This window comes from Spermophilus citellus (assembly GCF_964194105.1).
Source record: "Spermophilus citellus genome assembly, chromosome: 17".
In the NCBI taxonomy this organism is placed as follows: Eukaryota; Metazoa; Chordata; class Mammalia; order Rodentia; family Sciuridae; genus Spermophilus; species Spermophilus citellus.
Genome location: NC_138199.1, coordinates 39,929,004 through 39,952,983, shown reverse-complemented (window position 1 = coordinate 39,952,983; position 23,980 = coordinate 39,929,004). Strand labels below are relative to the sequence as shown.

Sequence of the window (23,980 nt, the reverse complement as noted above, 5' to 3'; positions counted from 1 at the left end):
TTATTATTAGAACATATCCTCATATCAAATCGTATAGCAGTTAATAACACAGGCTCTGGAATAAACTGCATGTGATCCATCCTAAGATCTACAGAAGCTCTATTTTTCTCAACTCTAAAGCAGGACCATACTACATCCTAATTTGTAGAATGGTCACGTAGAATAAACACGTAAAATACACATAATGAATAAAACAAAAATTTTGGAACATGGTAAAAGCAATTATATTATTATGGAAAGATGGTAAGGAAGAAACTAACATTTAAGGAGTCCTATTTATTATGTGATCAGAAGCTTTACATATATTACATCTATTGATTTTCACAACATAGGAGACAGTGCTTATATTCTCATTAGGGACAAAGAAACTCAGAGTCATTTACCTAATCAGCTATAATAACAGGGATTAAATCAACATTTGACCACAAAAATCATGTGCTTATGTAACTTATCAGTCAACTCTAAAAAAAGGCATTTATTAAAATATTTTAAGGAGGCTGCGGTGGCACATCCTTGAAATCCCATTACAAGGGAGGCTGAGGCAGGAGGATCACAAATTTGAGGCCAGCCCTTCCCGAATGAAATCTCTCTCAAAATAAAAATTAAAAAAGAGCTCAGTGATAGCTGGGTGTGGTGATGCACACCTGTAAGCCCAGTGACTCGGGAGGCTGAGGCAGGAGACCACAAAATTCAAAGGCAGCCTCAGCAACTTAGAAAGGCCCTATGGACTTAGCAAGACACTGTCTCAAAATAAAAACGTTAAAAAAAAAAAAAGGGATGTGGCTCAGTGGTTAAGCAACAGTGGGTTCAATCCCTGGTAACAAACAGACAAACAAACAAAAACTTCAATGGTAAAGTGCCCCTGGGATCAATCCCTACTACCAGAAAAAAAAATTTAAATATAAAGCTATATAAAACATGTTCATCACAAAGAAATTCAAATAACATTGCTAAAGTAAGAGGAAGTAGGAGGTAGTATAGTGTACTTAAATACTCTGAACCATAGCTTTATCTGAAAAATGGAATTTACAGTAATTCCTTATCTCATAGGATTTTCTAAAGAGTGAAGGAGAGAATACATGTGAAATGCTGAGCACAGTGTATCAGGCAATCAAATGTCACCTAAAACCACTACTATTAGTTCATTATCGATAATTTCATGTCCGGCACAGAAATTAAGAGCTACTTAAGATTTAAGTAAGATGTAAATATCCACTTTATTTACTTTTAATTCTATAAGTTTCTAAGAATAAACATGTCCAAATAGGTTTCTTTACAAGTAAGGAAGCACAAGTAGAAAATTATATAACCTCAAAAAAATTATATAACCTCAAAATGATGCATCTTATCCAGGGATATCTATTAATTGTATAAAACAATTATTCTAAATGTGAATGATACTGTATTCAGGAAGTTCTTTATTAATTTCCTTTTTTTTAAACTCTTGAAACCATGTATATTAAAGCAAACTACAGTGAAAACTCCACCAACAATCACAGGAACTAGTAAATGTATCACCATGGAGCCTTTCTACTTGTATTTTGAGCATATCAACCAGAGCCTTCTGCATGTAAAAAAAATGGAAGCATTAAAATTGTACAGTTATACGACTTGTTGTCTCCAAACATTGATGGGCAAGAAGTGAAAAGTGAATACATTTACCTTTCAGGTATACTTCTGTATCCAAACTCTCCCTTAGATTTATTGAAAAGTCAAATATTATTACTTATTCTAAATTATAAGGTAAAAAGGTATTTATGAATACACTACAGAACAAAATAAAAACAAGAGTAATTTTAAAAAATGTGAAAATGCAAGTCAAGAGGATGGGACTTGAATAGCTCTTACAAGTTTCAAAGTGGCTAAGAGCTTGTAGATCTTTATAGTAATAAATATTGTAGTGTATGGCGGTCCTTTGGGAATCCTTACTCATATGTTATTCCATGATTGAAGATCAAGGTGTCAGCTCCATTTAAAATCAGTACATTTTTGGCTTATTTTAAACTTTAACACATATTTTGAAAAAGCAATTAATATTTCTAAGAGCAACAGAATCACTTTGTCTCCCTTCTCCCCCACTATACAGAATTAATGATAGGTTTTAAACATTAGTATTCCTTTAGTTTGCATTTTCCTACACATAGATGGAAAAGAAATGTGACCTTGGGCTATCACCATTCTTTAGTCAAAAGCCTTTTTCAGCTGAAGAAACCATTATCTGATTGGAAGTGGCTTTCCTAGCTGAAAATCATTGTTTACTACTTAAAGGGTAAGAGTCTCTTTGTGACCTGCAGGGAAATCTGGGTGAGCCATGACTAGAGTTTTCAATCACCAAAACCTCACCAAAGAGGTTTTGCCAATAGCATTTTAAGATAAAGATGTCATTTAAGAGTGGAAGTGATATATTATGTGACTCGTATGATGCATATAGTATATGATATTAAAGACAAATACACTGAGAGGCTGAGGCAGGAAGATCACTTGAGCTCAGGAGCTGGGAGGCCAGCCTGGGCAACACAGCAAGAACCTGTCCCTTAAACAAGCAGGTGGCAGGTGACATAAATGCATAATTTCTAGGTAACACACACCCCCTGATAATTATAGGAACAAAACTGAATTAGGCTAAGCTGAAATGCTGATAAAGGTCCTGGAAAATGTATAGATTTCAAAGAGTCCCATTTTGTTCTACCACTTATGAGCTTTATAGAAGTTATTTAAAATTCCTTATCTCAGATTCTTCATTCATTAAACCAAAATTTCTTGAAAAGATTGTTCAGTTGTATTGAAGAGAGAATGCATGCACATGTTCTAAATGACCACAATGAAAACATGGTTTCCCCACTTCTGTGCCCTATCCTTTCCAACTGTAGGAGATGACTACTGTTCTCAAATTCAAAAATTTGGTTTCAATGTTCCATACTGACATGTTGAATTTGTTAATGTTTACTGAGTGTCTATTTTGTTTCCAAACCATTTAGGGATTTGTGAGGAATATCAAGATGCGCTCACAGGCTAGAGGAAAATGATACTCAGGAACTTTAATAGGAAGTGAGAAATATAACGGTAAAATTTTTAGAACAGAGGTGAAAGTAACTAATTTAATCAAGGGAGTGAACTGACATAATGATTAATATTAAGAACAAGTTTGAAGTAAATAAAAATGTTTAAGCCACCATAGTGCCAGGTTTAGACTCACTTCTTTAGGAATTGGGTTCCTCTTGTGGTTACAAGAACTCTAATTAAAGGTCTTCATATTCATGGCTATGAATTTCTTACACAGGAAAACAAACGGGGATAGGAAAGGTAGCAGAATACAACAATTACTAATAGGGCATTATGTAAAATTGTGGATGTGTAACTGACGTGATTCTGCAATCTGCATTTGGGGTAAAATTGGGGGTTCATAACCCACTTCAATCTAATGTATGAAATATGATATGTCAAGAGCTTTGTAATGTTGTGAACAACCAATAAAAAAAAAACAAAAAAAAAAAACAGAGTTCTCTTCTAAGCAGGCAAACATTCTTCAGCTGAAAACTTATCTAATAAAGGGATTACTTACTGGGGAGTTCAACTGAAGTTTCAAGTTCAACTCATGGTGTTGTCTATAGCTGTGTGTGTGAGAGAGAGAAAGAGAGAAAGAAAGAGAGAGAGATTTTGACTCATTATGTTGTCTAGGCTGGCCTTGAACTCTAGGCTTCAAGGATTCTCCTGCCTTATCTTCGTGAGCAGCTGGGACTACACATGAACAAACACCACCTCACCTGGCTTCTATAATCTTTACAATGAGCATTTACAAAATAACATGTGCCTTCCAAGTAAAAACAGGTTTAAGACTCAAGATGCCATCTATCTAATGGAGATCAATTCTACTATGTCTCTTGGAGCTGTCTGAAACAAAAGTATAACAAATTGTCATGACTTACTAATTTTGGAGAGTCTTTAAAAACAATAACAACTTTCAGGCTAAGTGGAACTAGCTTAAAAGATAACCCATAATATCCACAAAACGGCATATCTGAAAGATAGCCACATGTGACCATAATACAAAAGTATACCATTACTTTTATTAGATGTTTGCCAGTCTTGACCACAGACACCAGGAAAGCAAAACTTGTTATAGTTAATGCCTTACAAGGTAACCTTAAAACAGCTAGGTTTGGTGGCGCATGTCTGTAACTTCCAATTACTTTAGAGGCTGAGGCATGAGGATTGCAAGTTCATGACCAGTCTCAACAACTTGTCAAGATCCTGTCTCAAAATAATGAATAAATAAATTAGTTAATAGGATTGAGGATGTAGCTCAGTGGTAAAGCTCTCCTGGGTTTAATTCCCAATATTCCCTCCTCCCATAAAATAACTGTAAGACAAAAATTTACAGACTAGGCCTAACAGATAAAGGGCTATTATTCCTTTATTTTTATTGGCTCCTATAAGTAAAAAAAAATTTTTTTTGAGAGAGAGAGAGAATTTTTTTAAAAGAGAGAGAGAGAGAATTTTAATATTTTATTTTTTAGTTTTCAGCGGACACAACATCTTTGTTTGTATGTGGTGCTGAGGATCGAACCCGGGCTGCACGCATGCCAAGCGAGCGCTCTACCGCTTGAGCCACATCCCCAGCCCCTATAAGTAAAATTTATCAAAGCTGAGAAACATTCTGCTTAAAACATATGCATCTTTTAAAGAATACATAAAAGATAATTTGAAACACCTTGCAAAATATTTCAACTGATCACATAAGTTTACCATGGACCCAAATAAATAGTGACCATAACATAAGGAAAACTTAATAAAGGATGACAGACTGAGAAAGTGTTTTCCAGGTTTATGTAATATATGGAGATACAGCCTTTGTAGTATCAACTTTCATCACTTTATCATATAAAAGCTTCTGTTTTATCAGGAATCAACCATGCAACTACTACAGATTATCTGCTCTGTGGCATGCATGACCAGGGAGACACAAGGATGATACTTGTTCTCAAAGAGCCCCATATTACAAGGGATTAGTGTCCTCCTTTTCTAAGACTTCCTACACAAAGGGTATTCCAAGAATGATCCTAATCAAAGATTGTGTTGTTGTTGTTGTTGTTGTTTTGTTTTTTTAATGGTACTAGGGATTGAACCCAGGAGCACTTTACCAGCCCTTTTTGTTTGTGTTTCCTTTTTTTTTTTTTAAAGCCATTTTTATCACTTATTTTGAGACACTTATTTGGGTCTCACTGAGTTGCTTAGGGCCTCAGGAAGGCTAGTCTTGAACTTGCAATCCTCCTGCTTTAGCCTCCTGGGATGCTGAGAGTCACAGGCATATTCCACTGCGCCTGTCCAACCAAAGGTATCTTAAAGCCAAACAGTGACTGAGCAATCAGGATCCATACCTACTATTAGGACATTTTATGTCTCCATTTCATGAGGCAAAGCAATCACAATCACAATAAACTGACAAACTGGTACATACAAAGACATAAGAACTATTACCGAGCTGGGCTTATGGCTCAGTGGTAGAGCGCTTGCCTACCATGCACGAGGTGCTGGGTTCGATCCTCAGCACCACATAAATGTAAAATAAAGATATTGTGTCCACCTAAAACTAAAAAAATAAATAAATAGAAAAATTTAAAAAAAAAAAAAAGAACTACTACCAATGTCATTTCCTGTATTCATGCCTGCCTGTGAATCATGAATGCCACAAAATCTGCCTGCCCAATACATTTTTCCAGCTTACCACTTGGCTACAAGAAGAACTCAAATTCAAATGTTATTACTAAAAGCCTCGCTTCAAATCAAGAATTTGGATCAAGGAAAAAAGATCTACTTTGAAATTGGAGAATTCACAGCCACAAGAAACAGAACATTAAAGTTAGAATTTTTGCAAGATACCAGAATCACTTCAGAGGTGATATTTAAACTTCAGTACCCATAACCTTAAAGATACATTGTTCTAATCCTATAATACCACCCTGTTCTGTGATTATTATAAAAGCTTCTTAAATACTGTGAAGAATACAAAGAGGGACAAAGCCTCTATTTTTCTTGTCTCCATGCACGACTTAGCCCCAGTGTTCTGAATATAGGCATTTTTTAGTAACAACAAGCTACCTTTATAATGTCCAAATAATTATAGGTTCAGGTCAAGAACTCCAGACCATATTGATTACATCTCTATGGAAGGAGGACCCTCCAGCGCTGTTTGCATCCACTATAACAGGGATAGCTTTTAAGTATCTGTGACACTAAGAATTTTCAATCCTATCAATGCCAGAAATGGAAAGCCAATGACCAGTCAGGCCTGTCAGTTGTTGCCTGAAGCAATAAGGACAAGCTGGGAATTCATCATACTGGAACTTCATCTGCCAGCTGCATTCACACATTTTCACCACCTGAATAGTTGATTCTCTTGAACTCCCACATGGCTCATTTCAGCATACAGTGTTTTGAAATGAATATTTGATCAGGCAGGGTAGAAAGAGATTTGGACTTATCTGAGGTGTCACCGTAATGCACTTTAAGTAATTCTAAGTATCAGGAGCTAGGTGTCCTAGGTCTTCCTCTTTGAGTATTTCTGAAGTGGACCTGTGATCCTAATTAAATAAGATTAAATGAAACAAGACATCTGAAAACACTTAGCACAGTACTGGGCACCTTGCTGTTTATAAATAATCCTAGTTTTGAATATTTTTTCCTTCTATTGGCAGATATCCTAAAAATTCCCCACTCAGTGCATAATTATTGTGAGACAAAGACCTCAAACTGCCAAGGAAAGTTAAAAACCACACTTGTACTTTTCCAACTTCCAGTTTTATTAAAACTCCAAACCATCACCCTAATATGAACCTACAAAAAAAAAAAAAAAAAAGGAAAGGAAAGAAACATAGTACTTGTTAAAATTGTGTTTATGTTTATATTTCAATAGACTATGATGTTCTCTGCATAGTTTTCTGTGTATTTATCTTACTAGGAGAAACTGAGCTCTTGGAACCTGAGGTTGATGACTTCCATTAATTCTGGAAAATTCTCAACCCTTCCTCTAGTTCTTCTGTGCTTTGTTTTCCTTCCATACGTGCAACAGATACCCAGTAACACAGTGGCTATTTACCTGTAGGCCTCTCTGACTTAACCATTATAAATTTTGCTTTAGCTTTAACAAATATTTACTTGTTTTTTGAATCTCTGATTCTTTCAATTCCTATGTTTAGTCTCTGATTGGCCCATTCAATGAATTATTTCAGAAAGTATATCTTTGAGTTAAAGAATATGCATTTGGTTCCTTTACAGATCTTTCCCATTTTCTTTCATTACAATATATAAAATGTTCTAAATAACATATTTTTTTAAAACCCTAAAACTAACATTATAATAGTGAAATAGTAATACTTCTCCCTAGGGTTGATTATGTAAGCATGTTCAACATTATCATGTCTACTCAACACTGTTGTGTAAATCTAGGGAGAAATAATAATGGAGAAAAAGAAATGGAAAATATAAAAATGGGAAAGAAATAAAATCAACTTTATTTGTAGATGACAGAAGTACACATAAGAAGTCCAAAAGACCCTATTAGAACTAATTAATGAATTTAGAAGTTTTCTGGGTACAAATTCAGTATTCAAAGTATTTTATTCAATATGCTATAAAGAAAAAAACTGAAAAATGAAATAAAATATGCTAAATATGTTAAATCATAATACCAAACAGAAATAAATAAAATTTATAGAAGATATCTAAAATGGATATCTACAAAAGTTTAAGCACTTGGGCTGGGGTTGTGGCTCAGTGGTAGAGTACTTGCCTAGCATGTGTGAGGCATTGGATTCAATCTCCAGCACCATGTTAAAATAAACAAATAAAGTATCCATCTTCAACTGAAAAAAATTATTATTTTTTTAAGTTTAAGTACTTGAAAATTTGATGTTTTTTCCCCTCTCAGAGACAGGGTTTTACTATGCTACCCAGGCTGGATCCAAACCCTTGGGCTCAAGTGATCCTCTCACCTCCATCTCCCAAGTAGCTGGCACTATGTGCCTGGGCCACCATGCATGGCTATAGTTAATATTTTAAAGATGCTAATTCTCCCAAACTTGGAGTACATATTTGATGAAATCCCATTCAAATGTCATCTGAACTGCTATAAAAATGAATAAACTTATTACCTAATATACACATATGTGTTTGTATGAGTGGTTTAAATCAGTGATTTTCAAACTTTTTTTGATTCAGGATCCTTTTATGCTCAAAAAACCTCAATACTCCAAAGAGCTTTGGTTTATGTTCATTATATCTGACAATATTTAAAACAATTATGTATTAATAATTTTTAAAAATAACCAAGTCTTAATGTATTAGCATATGTAGTATTTTTCTAAATAAAACAAATTTTCCAAATCAAAACATAATAGAAAAAATAACATTTTAACTGGGAAATCTCTACTAGGCCAACACCTGGATTCTCATATCTGCTTATGTATTCAATCTATTGTGATTTTGTTGTTGTTGTTGTTGTTGTTAAAATATGTGACAAAAAATCTGCCTCAAATATCTAATTGAAAAGAACAGAGTATTCTAGGAGCACTTTCACATTTGGAGGATACTCTTTGTTGATGTGACACTTAAAAAGTTAATTGCAATGTGGAATCTGAAATCATATCAATTACCTTTCCTACTTTTATATTAAAATGTTTTATCCTATCTTGCATTGGAAATGAATCTTTCACTCAATCATGAATTTGATCATCTGGAAAATACTGAACATCTCCCAAATGTTGAATCTCTTATTTTATGACATAAAACAAAATGATATTAGTTAATATCACCATTTATCTCACCAAAAACATCAGTATGTATTGGGAACTTGTAAAGTAGGCAATAAGGATACAAGGTTTCCAAATTTCGAATTTTCAAAAGAAAGTTAAATTTTATCATTGGTAATGAATATTTATCACTTATTTTCCTCAAAGTGACAAGCTTACTTTGTATTTTTTTTTGAGAGAGAGAGAGAGAGAGAATTTTTTTAATGTTTATTTTTCAGTTTTCGGCGGACACAACATCTTTATTTTATTTTTATGTGGTGCTGAGGATTGAATCCAGCGCCTCGTGCATGCAGGCGAGCGCGTTACCGCTTGAGCCACATCCCCAGCCCCGTACTTTGTATATTTTTGAGGAGTTTTCTGCCAAATACCAATGACTGAGTAAGTACAGCTTCATCAGATCCTTTGGCTAGAGTGGCATACCAAGAACACAGTAGTTTAGTTCACAACCCTAACAATCACATGAGCGTTATTCCTCAAGACTATAAGTACATTCATTCTTGTATAATATACAGAATATTGAAAAGTTACAGAAGGATCAAAATTTAAATTAATGATTTTTGCTACTTTAAAGATATTCTTAAGTGTATATAGTTTTTAAAAAATGCTGAGTGGAGTAGCAGTGGCTGCTAGCATAGTAGGTGCCATACGGTAAGATACTACCATTTTGATCCACAATTGCTTCTGGACCATCTGTACTAAATGTTTCTAAAGCATAAATGAAGCAAAACAAATAATGACTTAGTACTACTATAAGAATAGTTCTGATTTCACAAACCACTTGAAAGTGTCTAGGAAATTCCCAGGGTGCTCTGCATTTTGGGGAACCATTGCTATGCTTATACAAGTACATATTTGTAGAAAATGTAAAGAGCCTATAATGCCAAGAAAACCATAAAGAAGAACAAAGGTAGAGGCATTAAACGCCTAGAGTTCAAATCTTACTAAAAAGTTAATGGCAATGAAGATAGTATGATACTGGTTTAAAAGAAGCAAGATATAAAAGTGCATGTATAAAATGATTCCAATTATATGAAACTCAACACAGACAAAGGTAATTTATGATGAGAATGGAAGACAATAGAGAATACAAGAAAAGTATTATTTTTTTAAAGGCATCAATTCAATTCATTGGAGGAAAGGCATATTTTTTTTAACAACTAGTACTGTGGCAATTGAATATCTGTGTGGAAGAAACTGAACACCTTGATCCCTGCCATCCATCCTAATAAAAATCAGTGTGAAAGAGACCACAGACCTAAACATGAAAGTTAAATCTATACAATCTCTGAAGAAAAGAAACTCTTCAAAGCCTGGAGGAAAGGGACGTATGTGTGTGCACATGAAAAACACAAAACATAAAAGAAATAACAATGGGAAAATTGGACTTCCACTTGTTAGACACCATTAATTAACTGAAAGGGAGCTAATAAGTAGAAAATATTTATACCACATTTATCAGATAAAAAAGTATATACAGACTATTTAAAGAATTCCTGATATTGAAGAAAAACAACAGATACATAAAAACTGGTGAAAGACTAAACAAGCCAGGCCCAGTGGTGCAGGCTTGAAATCCCAGAGGCTCAGGAGGTTGAGGCAGGAGGATCACAAGTTCAAAGCCATCCTCAGCAACTTAGTGAGACCCTGTCTGAAATAAAATATTTTAAAAGGGGATGTGGCTCAGTAAATTAAGCACCTCTTGGTTCAATCCCTGGTACAAAACAAACAACAAAGAAACAAACAAAAGACTTAATGCATTAAAAAGACATCTAAATGGCCAGTAAGTATATTAAAGCTGTTCAGTACCTTTACTCATCAGAGAAAAGCAAATTGAAACGTCATTTCACACTCACTAATAATAAAGACCAACAATACCAAGTGTTGATGAGAAAGGGGAGCAACTGGAATGCCAGCAAAAATGCAAAATAGTTGTAGTCTTTTTGGAACACCTTTTGGCAGCTAATAATAAATAGTAGTTAACCTTGTGACCGAGCAAATCCAATACTAGACATATACCCAAAGGCAACATGCCTAGGTTAAAAAAAATACTTGTACAGGAATGTTTACAGCAAGTTTATTCTTAATACTCCAAAGCTGGAAATGGATATGTAAAGTCTAGTATACATATATGCATAATGGAATACTAAATTGTAATGTTAAAAATCATACTGAGGGCTGGGACTGTAGCTCAGTGGTAGAGCGCTTGCCTAGCATGTGTGAAGCACTTGGTTCGATCCTCAGTACCAACGTAAAAATAAACAAATAAAATAAAGACATTCTGTCCACCATCTACAACTACAAATTTAAAAAAAAATCATACTGACAAATGTCACATTTGGGAATCTCAAAATCATAAAGTTAAGCAAAGAATGAAACATATATGTGATTCCAAGTATATGAAGCTCAATATAGACCAAGCTAATTAGGATGATAGAAGTGGTTACCTGTAGGTTAGAGGAAACTAACTGGAAATTAACTTCCCTAACTGGAAGGGGAGGAGGGGAACTTTCTGGTTTGATGGAAATAGTCTATATTTTTGTCCAAATGGTTATTACATGGCTATATAAATTCATTGAGCTGTGTGATTAACATATGTGCACTTTGGCTATACATAAATTATACCCTATTTTTAAAATGTCTTTAAAGATGTTCCAAAGTACAGATTCATCAATTTTTCAAGCTGAAAGGGATTCTGGAAATGACCTCATTCAATTTCCTCATTTTATGGAAGAATATATTAGGGGGTTTTGTTTGTTTGCTTTGAGACAGGGTCTTTTTATGTTGCCATGCTGGCCTTGAACTCCTGGCCTTAAACAATCCTCCTGCCTCAGCCTCCCAAGATGCTGACTGACACATTCATGCCACTGTGCCTGACAAATTTCACTGAAGTTTTGAAGCAAATAGTTACAGGCAGACCTTAGATTGCGACCCAAGGTTTAAGTTGATTGTCCTTATTCTTTTCACTACATCAAGCTTCCAGAACAAGAATTTTCTCTGAAACAAATATTTTTCACTGTGATTATTTACTTTAGCTTTTCTGTGACAGTTCTCAACAATGTCCAGGGGATTATCAGGAGATCTGGCTCTGACTAGTTGTCCAAGTGAGGTCCTGGGCTGCTCTTTAATTGCCCACTAGGCTACTATTCAAGGAGAGGGGCTCTTTGTTTGTTTCTAAGTTTATACATAGCACCTATAAGCATAAGCCTCTCAGGCTCTTGGACACAATTTAAAATAGTGTTGCACTAACAATTTGACAGTCATGTCATGAAGACAAATAGAATTCCCGGTTCAGACTTAAACAATTTCTAATACTGCCCCCAACACTGTCCCCATGCCACCATATCCTCAGGCAAGTGACTACATAAACAGTTCAGCTTTTTATTAGGGAGGTAGTAATAAAAGTACAAAAGAGAAAAGTCTTTTCATCAAAAAGTCCCATGTAAATATGTGGTATCCTAGAATCCCAAACGTTAGAGGAATTCTATCCACTCCTTAAAATTATCAGAAAAGATGTCAAGGACCATGGTGCCAAGGATCATGGTCTTCCAATACAGAAGCATATGCAAGATTTTACTGGGCACAAAGGTTCATTCAAAGGAGACACATGTCATCAGAAGATATTCTTCCAACAGTTTATTCTATTTTTTTATCTTTCTTCATCTTCAATTGGGGAAATAATAGCTTTTTAAAATTATGCTGAGCTAACCTGTTCCTTGTTGTTACCTTGACTTTAATTTGCTGATACTTTATAAGTATTAGAAATAGTAGTGAGAGAAATATTTAAATAAGAAGAAGAAAGATGTGGCTGAATACTTTCCTTATGGGGAGATCAATTTTTTCTCCAAAGTTCTTGATCTCTGAAATTTAATTTTAAAGTGAGAGTTGTTCAAAAGGCTGAGAACTAATATGCATATATTTTGTTATTTCTAATGAAAAAGCCAATATTACTATCTGAGTTTGAATATTTTTCCTCTCCAAGGGATTGTTCACAGGTCAGCCCTGAGCCTTCTTTTAATTTCACCCTTATCCTTAATCCTCTTACTGATCCCACACAGGCTTTGAATGCCCAAGGTACAAGCCTGGAGTTTTCGTCACTTCATAATCACAAAGACTATCTGGAACTCTATTAATTGAAATCCATATCATCTATTCAAAGAAAAATCTTAATATTTCTAAAGAACTCTGTATCCTTTGTATCTAGAAATTGTTTTAGGAAATAATCTGAAGTCACCTCTTTCAATCAAGGTGAAACAAAACTTTGCATAGGAAACCTTAACTTCCCATTACAGATGCAGAAAAGACTGGTGAGATAGGAAATAGGATTTCTAGGTGGACCCAAAGTTTAAGACCAGGATTATAAACATGGTTCTGTTCCTCAGTTCTAGTTAAGAAGACAGAGCTACACAGCCTCACCATGGTTGACTAGATGATGTCTCTTAAATCTCTTTGCCTCTTAACCATCAGCATCTCTGTGTCTTGGATGGCTTTATGAAAGGTGAAGTACTGAGAACTGAAATGCAGCAAATTATATTCCATGCTCATATGATTATGTCAAAATGAATCCAATATTACATATAACTATAATGCACTAATAAAAACATAAAGAAAGGAAAAAGAAAAAGAGATACAATGGCTAAGTCTGCCTCAGATTAGAATGGCAACTGTAGATACAGAGATACATAATCCTTAGGAATCCTCTTGCCAGCACAACACAAAAATCTCCATAAGATAAAAGCATGCCTCTGTAAGAATGTCCCTTCAGCACAGCCCTTACTGCAACATAATCTCTGAAAATTGGTCAATCTCCTCATCACTTGTGCAGTCACAGTTCTCTAAGACATATTTTGTGTCAGTGGGTGAGGGGTGGTGGCTAGTGCTGGGGATCAAACCCAGAGTCTCACAGATGATAAGTGCATGCTCTACCACTGATTTACAACCCAACCCAAATGTTTTAAAGATCTGCAATACCAAGTGCAAAATATAGAAAGTAGGCACCAATAATCATTATATAAGGAATCAAATGAAACTAGTATGGAATTGTAAACTTATAATTTTTTTCAGTTAAAAAACTTAATATTGGGAAAAATTAGGTGTTTGTTCAAAAATTCTTCCCTAAATTAATTTAATTTTAATTTCTTAGAAATATTTATATTATTTTGATTGAACAAAAAAATAATATTTTTCTTACTTTAACAACAACAACAACGTCAACAAACAACCAGGTCTGTGACTTTGTCCTTATTATTATCCAAGTCTGCTCTGAAGGGTAAGAATTGATTCTGTTCATCTGTTGTGACTGTTCTTCTTTCTTCCCCTAACATCTTCCCAGAAATGTATATAAATTATCTTCTTGTATTTCTAATAATTTTTCTTCATAAAAATTTTTACTTTACATTAGAGTGTGACAAGGATGTTTCTTTTTCATGTAAGCCAGACAAATTTCTCCTTTTGTTTGATTTGTTTTAAATTTTTTGTTGGTAAAATTCAATTTCCAGAGTAAAACTACAAATGAGGACAAACAAACTCAGGGTGAAGCAGATCATTATAAGCTGTTTTATTTGATGGCCCCAAACTAAGTAAAGGTACTATTAAGTTATCTAGAAGGTACAGCTCACAACTCTTACAAGAAAAACACCAGTCACCAATCTGGGAAACAAAGTTTAAACAAGGCATTGGCTGCTATTTTCTGCTTTCACTTTAGAGTCCTATACCTTAAGCTAGGAGTGGTGGTCACAGTGTAATCCCAGCAGTTCAGGAAACTGAGACAGGAGGATTTCATGTTTAAGGTCAGCCTCACCAGCTTAGGAGACCCTGTCTTAAAATAAAATGTATTGGGGATGTAGCTCAGTAGTAGAGCACCCCTGGATTCAATCTCCTGTACTGAAAAAAAAAAATCCAACACCTCCAGAAGTCCTAAACCTTAAAATAAGAACATATACAATAAATTTAAACAAAAGAAGTGATTCTTAAAATATCCAAAGAAAAAAGAATATACAGGGGGAAGATTAAGAAATCAACCCAGTGTTTCATCTAAAAATACTGTCTATGAGTTGATGCCACTCTTTAATTAGTTGGATGTGGGGAAGTTGAGTAGTTGCCTCAAAGCCCATTTGTTCTGGATAGCCTCTGCCTGAGGTTCAGATCCTCTGAAGTATCCATTTCTAGAATGGTCTTCTCATTTACCAAGAAGAGAACATTTCACAATTATCTAACCTGCAAATTTTAGCAGCATGGTATTTTTTGATCAGCAAAGATAAGATGAAACAGGTGTCATCAAGCATCTGAAGAGTTTCTAAGGAACTAAAATATACATATTTCTATAGAGATACTAACAAGCTAGTCTACAATTAACTAAAGGGATAGAATTTACCCTGTGATTAATTCGCTGAAGTCAATATGTAAAAAATGTGTACATTAGGGAATATGTTTCTATGTGAAGGAGATCATTATGTAATCAAGAAACTGTAAAAACAAAAACAAAACAGAGAGAGAGAAAAAATACTTAGCAAAGGTAGTTCAATGCCCTACTCATCATAGCAAGATTAACACAGAGATATCTAAAAAACAAACTATAGACCCAAAAGATTTAGGTATATCACATTCAATTTTGTTTCAGTATCTCTGAAAACTAATTACATGAAAAAAATGATAAATTACCGGGTTAGAGAAAGAGCTGCCACTGAAATAGAAGGACTGCCATAAAATAAGCCACAAAACAGTTAAAAAGACAATACATGACATCATATAACTCGTTGGAAAATAAGACAAAATAAGAAAGCCCAAGGAAGGAGACCCCACACAGGCATCAAACTCTAAGATAAGCATCTTCCTCATAAACAGTGGACTCCAAAGCATGGGTCCACAATGAGATAAGCACTTCCTGTTTCAGATGCAATTATAAAACATATTAGACTCCTTATTATTTATTTGTGTGTGTGTGTGTGTGTGTGTGTGTACATTTGCAGTGCTAGGGATAGAACCTAGGGCCTCACACATACCGGGCAAGCACTCTACCACACAGTTTCAACCACACCCATTTTATTTTATTTTAAGACATGGTCTTGCTAAGTTGCTCAGGCTGGCCTTGAACTTATGATTCTCTTGCCTCAGTCTCCTACACACCTGGGATTGCAGGCATTCACCACCACACCCATCTAGACTCTTTTTAATATAAGAAACTAAAATAAAAATTTCTCATAAAGAATTCACATTATTTACCCTCATTTTGTTAAACATCAGTAGGAAAGTAATTCTGTTAACAGTCATCCTGTTAGATAAAGCAGATATAGGTTCTACAAGAAAACATTATTTACTCAAAAAATGTGTTAGACAATATGTACTTCTCATTCTCAGCGGACACAACATCTTTGTTTGTATGTGGTGCTGAGGATCGAACCCGGGCCACACGCATGCCAGGCGAGCGCGCTACCGCTTGAGCCACATCCCCAGCCCTGTACTTCTCATTCACAAAGGATTCAAACCACTTGAGAGGTAACTGAAGAAAGAATTATTCATAAAATTCCAATTCCTTATCTATGGACCATCTTAGTCAATACTAAAGAAAGTGGCACACACATTTCATTATTTTGGTCATCTTTTAGAAAGGAACCATAGCTTTCTGGAGGGAAAATTGGCCTAGAAAAAATAATACTAAAACTTAGCCACCAAAAAGTCCCTCTGCTGTGCAAAAGATCCACGCTTTCATGTAGAGGCCAAATGCCATAGAGCAATATTCAGAAACTTCTAGGAGGTATAGTAGATCTGATAAAAATATAGGTAAACCAATAGCAAAGGCCTAATTTCTTACTTAAAAAATAATTTTTTTTTTTTTTTTTTTGCAACAGAGAGAAACTATGGAAACAACAAAACATGGAACTTTCTCTTTGTTGTGGAAGGCAATTTTACACAGAGCTAAAATGGTTACATGATAAATATGGAGTATTGCCATAGACTCTATACTGAATCTGCCAACTTAAAAACATTGTAGCACTCTGGCAACATGTGTTCCAGACAGCTAGTCACTTGACAATAGCACATTAATAACATGGTAATTTAAGAACATTTCAGAAGCCCAGCAAGACCTATTCTTTCAATCTTGAAAAAAAAAATCCTTCAGGTTAAAATACATAACATTTCCAGAATTTTAAATGATAATTCCAGATCAGCTCTAACTATTAGTACTCTCACAATGAGACTATCAAAAATGCATGTTTAAGTTATCCATCACAATATCCCATTCAATGCAGGGAAGCCAGGAGCTAGATTGCCCATTTCTGTGTTGTTTCCAGGGGACATCCATATTTGCCAAGTTAAAGCAGAGAAACAAAAATGAGTCCTCTAAAGAAAGTGTCCACATTAAAAATTAAGGTATAGCCCTGGATGTGGACAGCTCAATAAGCTACAAGGTACAATTCCCTCACTAAGAAATCAGAAAACTAAGAAAATAAACAAACTTCACTAGCTTTGAAACTTGGCAGGGGGGGGTGTTGAGGGGGGGACGCGCAGGCACAGGCAGAAGCTTTGGTTTTTTTCAAAAGTGACCTTCACAAATCAGTTCTGTGATACTTCCCATTTTCTTTTGCAGTTTAAGACTCAATCAAATCAGCAGTCTTCAGGGATTTTGAAATCACTATAGATTAAAATCCTCTCTGACTCAACTGTTTCACTAATGCTGAGTGCGTATTTAATAATTCTACTTGTGAGAGACTTTTTGGACAAAAATCCTGATGCATGTTATCTTCAGATGTCCCACAGCTGCACAACAGTGCAAGGCAAACTACTTAGTTACTTCACCACTCATGGGAGAGAGGCGGAAATATATTACAAATAATTCAACTATTTAGCAGGCTTCACTGAAAGCATTTTTATAATACTAAGGCAGCAACTATCACCTACAAAGGCAAAAGGCTCCTGCCAGGTACTAATGATCCATTCTCACAGATTGAGTCCAAGGATAGGACATTAATAACTGTGATAGATAGGCTAGAGTTAAGTTAATGAATTTCTTAACTTTATGCTTCCAATAATAAAACTACTCAAGCTTTAGTATTTGGACTCTCTCGACATCCACAGATCAGGCACTCTGATACTCAACAGGTTGAGTAAATTGAATCCATATATTGTATTTACGTTCTCTGTCAAGGTTGCTTCTCTACATTTCAGTGATCAAAGGCAAAACAGTCATCAACCCTGTAGCCTTCAATACTATGTTCATTACATTTAATCAAGTGCCAACTCCAACGTATTATTTACCAACCTTAAGAAAGTTCAAATGCATGGAGCTGTTTAGTAACAAATACAGGAAAGGAACTGAATTAATACACAGACAATCCCACCAAAAAAGAAAACCAACCAAGGCAAATGAATATCATCCTCTACATTATGCAAGGAAATAAATTTAAAATGCATAAAAAAAAGTCCAGTAAACATGTGTGAGGAGGTTTTCTACCTGAGGCAGCATCAATCACTGTAGAAACTCCCCTTCGATCAGAGACTGGGCGGGATGACCCTGGCATGCTGACTGGGTCAGAGCGGACTGGCTGGATCCTGCAACACAATTTAATTTAAATCACATATGTTACTGGCATGAACACTATTGCTTGCTACAACAGACCTTAAATCAGGAATGATGAAATAGCTCAATCCATTAGAGAATCATTCATTCTAAATCCAGACAAAATGGGAGTTGGAGTCCCTAAGTCTTGTATACAGCCAAACTATATTCCTCCACTCCAACACCCTTTCTAACTCATTTTTGTGTGTTACTCAACAGATTTTTAAGTAAGGGATTTTAAAAAAAAAAAAAATGATGTTAAAGTGATAGAAAGAGTAGAATGGGACAGGGAACAAAATACTTTATAATGAAATCTTTGGCTTTCACAAGGGACACATATGAAGAGCTCCAAGACTCTTCAAATTCATTAATGAAATCATAGCTAGTAATGAGTTCCATAAAAGGCAGCAATGCATGATTCAAAATTTTAAGAAACTTCCTTATAATTATCAACAAAGCATAGGATAACAAAGCTGTGTTGTGAGTGCAGGGGTCTAACTTAGGACCACTACTAACCAAGTAACTTCCATAAAATTCCCAATTAGTATACAAGAATTAATTGGGACCACAGCAAAATGGCAATTTATTACAAAAAGCAGTGTAAGAATAATGAATGTTTAAACACCAAGGGAAGTTTTCCAGCTACACCAGAATAAATATTATTAACATATAAATATCTGGAGTTGGGATATTCAGGTCCTGAGTCTGATAGTGAGCAAGGTTAAAAAAAAAAAAAACAACCTAGATGCCCTTCAATAGATGAATGGATAAAAAAAGTGTGGCATATATACACAATGAAATAAAAGAGAATAAAATCATGGCATTTGCAGGTAAATGGATGGACTTAGAAAAGATAATGCTAAGTGAGGTTAGCCAATCCTAAAAAAACAAATGCTGAATGTTTTCTCTAATATAAGGAGGCTGATACATACTGGGGTAGGGAGAGGGAGCAAGGGAGGAATAGATGAACTCTAGATAGGGCAGAGGAGGAGGAGGGGGAAGGAGGGGCATGGAGTTAAAAATGATGGTGGAATGTGATGAACATTATTATCCAAAGTACATGTATGTACTTTGTGTGAATATACTTTGTATGCAACCAGAGATATGAAAAATTGTGCTCTATATGTGTAATAAGAATTGTAATGCATTCTGCTGTCATATATAAATAAAAAATTAAAAGAAAAAATTTTAAAAAAGGTCTTGGGAGTTCAAGGAAACTTTTACATGTATTTCTGGTATTTCATTCATAAATGGCTATTTACTGAATATTGACTGCATGTCACCATTATTTTAGGAAGAAGTAGGGAAAAAATGAAACACAAGGTCTATATGTGGATATATGACATGAACATTAATGAATTGATGCTAAAGAAATTGAATTAGAAAATAACATTTAAAAAGTTCAGAATGAGAAGGGAGAATACAGTCATGCATCATTTAGTATGTACAGATCAGTGATCAACTACATATATAACAGTGGTTAGGTAAGGGCATACTGCATAACTCTCTTGGTTTGTGTTACTACACAATATGATATTAGTAATGACAAAATAAGCTGGCAAATAATTTCTCATTAAGTAATACATAACCATATATGCAGACTCCACAGAAACGGGTCTGTATATAGTATGCTTACTCCTCTGTATCCATGGTTTCAGTATCTTGGATTTAAGCAACCATGGACCAAAAGTATTCAAGGAAAAAAAAAAAAAAAGCAAAAAACCAAAACTGTTATCTGTACTAAACATGTACAGACTTTTTTCTTGTCATTGTTCCCTAAACAATATTGGATAACTATTATTTACATAGCATTTACATCATATAAGGGTTACTCATAACAGAGTGATGATTTAAAGAGAGGATATGCATAGGTTATATGCAATTACTATACCACAATAAAAGGGACTTGAGCATCCTTAGATTATAGCATCCTCAGGGCTTCCTAGAACCAATTCCCAGTGGATACCAAGGGATAGTTATAATAAGATATGTAGAGATGAAGAGGAGAAAGAAGTGTCTTTGAAGCACAAGACTAGAACAGGCAGAGCCTTAGAATTTTGACAAAGTAGGAAAAATGCATGGATTCTTGATATACAGGATTTGGCTGAAAAAAGTTCATAACATTATTATTGGTGGGGGATAAGAACTGATGATAAAACATGAAACAGATTCCAGAAGCTTGAAATGCCAATTGCAGATAAAGAAATCAGTTATTGAAAATAAAGTTTGAAAGTATGTTTGTTGTGGTACAGGTCTTGGACACAGCTATGGAAGAACATCTAGTATTCCACTGCAGCTAATTTTTCTAAGGCAGTCATGGTAACCCCTTCTATCTTGGCAGTAGTTACTTAGTTCTGGGATGTGCAAGCCTAAGCAAATATGGCCCAGTAACAAAAAGATAGCATATTTGAAATTTCTTGTTCTTGAGAACAAGAAGCTAGCTTGTCAAATATAGTCAGTTCATCCACAGTAAAGGCCTCATTCAATCTAAACACTTTCTTATTTGGAATAATTCATTTTATATTATTTATTAAATTTATATTGGGGTTTCTGAATAATCGAGAGTTGGGGACAGGTACAGATTGGCCATGAATTAATGAGTTGCAGTGGGGCAACAAATACATAGGTCTTTCTTTCTATCACTCTCTTTATTTTATATATATTTACAATTTTCCATAATTAAAAAAGATAAACTGGTTATGATTATAGAAACATTCTGGAATTCAATAGTGGAGATGGATGCACACGATGGTGAATATTCTAAACACTGCTGTGCACTTTGTGCATGGGGGGGTGCTACGGATTGAACCCGAGGCCTTGTGCATGCTGGGCATGTGCTCGAGCATGGAGCTATACCTCCACCAACAGTACTGTACACTTAAAATTGTTGAATTTTATGTTATGTGAATTATATACCAATTAAAATAAAATGATTGTTACCAATCTTTGAGGAGATAGGCGTTGAGTAGAAAGGGCGATTCTGAATACCCAGCTTCATTTACATTATGTTTTTTAGGTCAATCAACAAGTATATCATTAAATTTTTTTACATTTTGGATCCTTGCTATGGATAAGGAACTGCCATGAGGTTAAGCTGTATCTGATTTCTTTATTTATGACAGTCAACATATTATTTATCTACTTCCTACTGGGAGATGTAGGCAGGCAGACTATGACTGTACAACATACTTAAGATAGATATCTTTTTTTTTGAGAGAGAGAATTTTATAATCTTTACTTTTTAGTTTTCGGTGGACACAACATCTTTATTTTATTTTTATGTGGTGCTGAGGATCAAACCCAGCACCCCACGCATGCCAGGCAAGCACACTATCGCTTAAGCCACATCCTCAGCCCAATTTATGATATCTTAATGGAGTACAGGGACAGTGTAATAGGTACTAAGGATCAACTGATACAAAAAAAATTAGTAAAATTTTTCACAGTTTAAAGGAGAACGGAAAACTGATGCCCAGCCATAGTGCCATTGAGTATAAGTCTGAAAAATGCAGACATCAGGTGAAGCACTGGACTAGAAGAGAGTAAGCAACAACGAGGAGAATTTGTTTTATTTTATTGTATTGTACTAGGGACTGAACTCAGGGATGCTTTGCCTCTGAGCTACACCCTGAGCCCTTTTTATTTTTAATTTTTACTTTGAGGTAGGGAGTTGCTGAAGGTCTCGCCAAGTTTCAAGGCTGGCCTCTAACCTGTGATCCTCCTACCTCAGTCTCCTGAGTCTCTGGGATTATGGCAATAAGAATTTCATTTAGTTGAGTCCTAGTTGAATGCTGGGGTGGGAAATGATATGTAAAAAGACACAAAGTTGATGTGAGTTAAATCTGAATTTCTCATTAATATGCTGCAATGGGAGCTAAGGTCTTTAAAAAGGAGTCTAAACAAGTCTATTTGCTCAAATTTTAAAATATAAACTACAAAGGCAATAAAAAATGATTTATAAAACTGGTTAATATAAATATTTTTAGTCGTCAATAAACAGAACAATATTCTAATCAAACATAAACAATTTAAAGTCATTTTGATATAAAGAATACTGGGAACTTGGGCTGGGGATGTGGCTCAAGCGGTAACGCGCTTGCCTGGCATGCGCGGGGCGCTATGGGTTCGATCCTCAGCACCACATAAAAACATAAATAAATAAAGATGCTGGGTCCACAGAAAAAAATGAAAAATAAATATTAAAAAATATTCTCTCTCTCTCTCTTCTCTCCCTCTCTTTCTCTTTAAAAAAAAAAAAAAGAATACTGGGAGCTCTTTTGTATAAGAAGGAAAGTCTCTGAGGAATATGCTAAAGGATTTTGGAAATGTAAGTACATTAAAAAAAAAAAAAAGCAAGATACAAAGATCTTAGGAAAAGGGTGGTGTCCGAGGTAAAGGACAGTGATACTGCTGGAGGCAGAGCTGTGAGGAGAAGCTCAAGACGGCTTCCCAAGACTAGAGACAGGGCCTTCCAAGAACAGCTGCTGACAGGAACTAAAAAAAATAGTGATAGGTTCTTGTACATGTTTCAGCAAAGAGAATGAACAGGTTACATAATTATAAAGAGAACAAGTGGGTCACCTATTTTAAAAGCTTTATTATTAACATTTAAATAATGACTGTGGTAAATGGATAATGATCCATTCAATCATCAAGTTAACGGCTGATTCAATGTGACTACCCGAGAATGGCTTGACTAACTAACGAGACCATATTTTATGATAAGCAACATAAATGAAAATTCACCTAACATCCATGATATCCTGTCCTTGTTGACTGACATCATGGTAGAAAAGTGTCAGTTTTGTAAAATGTATTGGAACCAAACAAAAATTTAGGGAAGAAGAAAATCACACAAAGTAAGCAACTAAACATACAAAAACAAACAAAACACAAAAACAAACACTAAACAAGGACTTGGTTTCTCCTTAGGAACTTTCCTTTCTACAAAGATCCATCAGTGAGTGGAAAGCCAATACATAAATAGGGAGACATAAAAAGGAACCAAGTGACTGGAGGTGTGGCTGCTGGCAAATGAAAAAGAGAGTGGAAGGATTCCCAATATATTCTGGAATATGAGATGAAATTTGATGAGTTACATGCAGCAAGAGAGAAAGGTGGAGATGATTAGAATAACCCCTAGATCCTGGCTTGAGTACTAGCTGCTCAAAGACTCATGTAAAGAGATGAGAAAGGTAAGGGGAAGAGCAGGATTAGGGATGAGCTGAATAGCTGAGATTCAGACAGGGGAGTGTTTGACGCTTTGGAGACCATTAGAGGAAACATCAACCAGGCAGCTGGCTCTACTCCAGGTGTAGTTCCCAGAGCCTTGTAGAGCACCTGGCGAGTACCCAACAAATATGTACTAAATTTAAAAATAAACAAGAAAGACCTAATCCAGCTTTGCAATAATTTTTTTTTTGTCATAAAAATGTTTAGGGGCTGGGATTGTGGCTCAGTGGCAGAGTGCTTGCCTCACACATATGAAGCACTGGGTTCGATCCTCAGCACCACATAAAAATAAGTACATAAAATAAAGGTATTGTGTTCATCTACAACTAAAAAAATATTTTAAAAAATGTTTAATTGCGGGGATTGGGGTTGTGGCTCTGGGGTAGAG

The 23,980-nt window shown here is 35.1% G+C and overlaps 1 protein-coding gene across 6 annotated transcripts in view; it reads right to left on the bottom strand.

Annotated features, from left to right (window-relative positions):
- BCAS3 (BCAS3 microtubule associated cell migration factor) overlaps positions 1-23,980 on the bottom strand; it is a 633,828-nt gene that overhangs the window by 258,494 nt on the left and 351,354 nt on the right. For all 6 annotated transcript variants that reach the window (XM_081270282.1, XM_081270287.1, XM_081270285.1 and 3 more), the window contains one exon: positions 18,256-18,353. In XM_081270282.1, the coding sequence (XP_081126408.1) occupies positions 18,256-18,353 (98 nt within the window). The remainder of the gene's footprint in view (positions 1-18,255; positions 18,354-23,980) is intronic.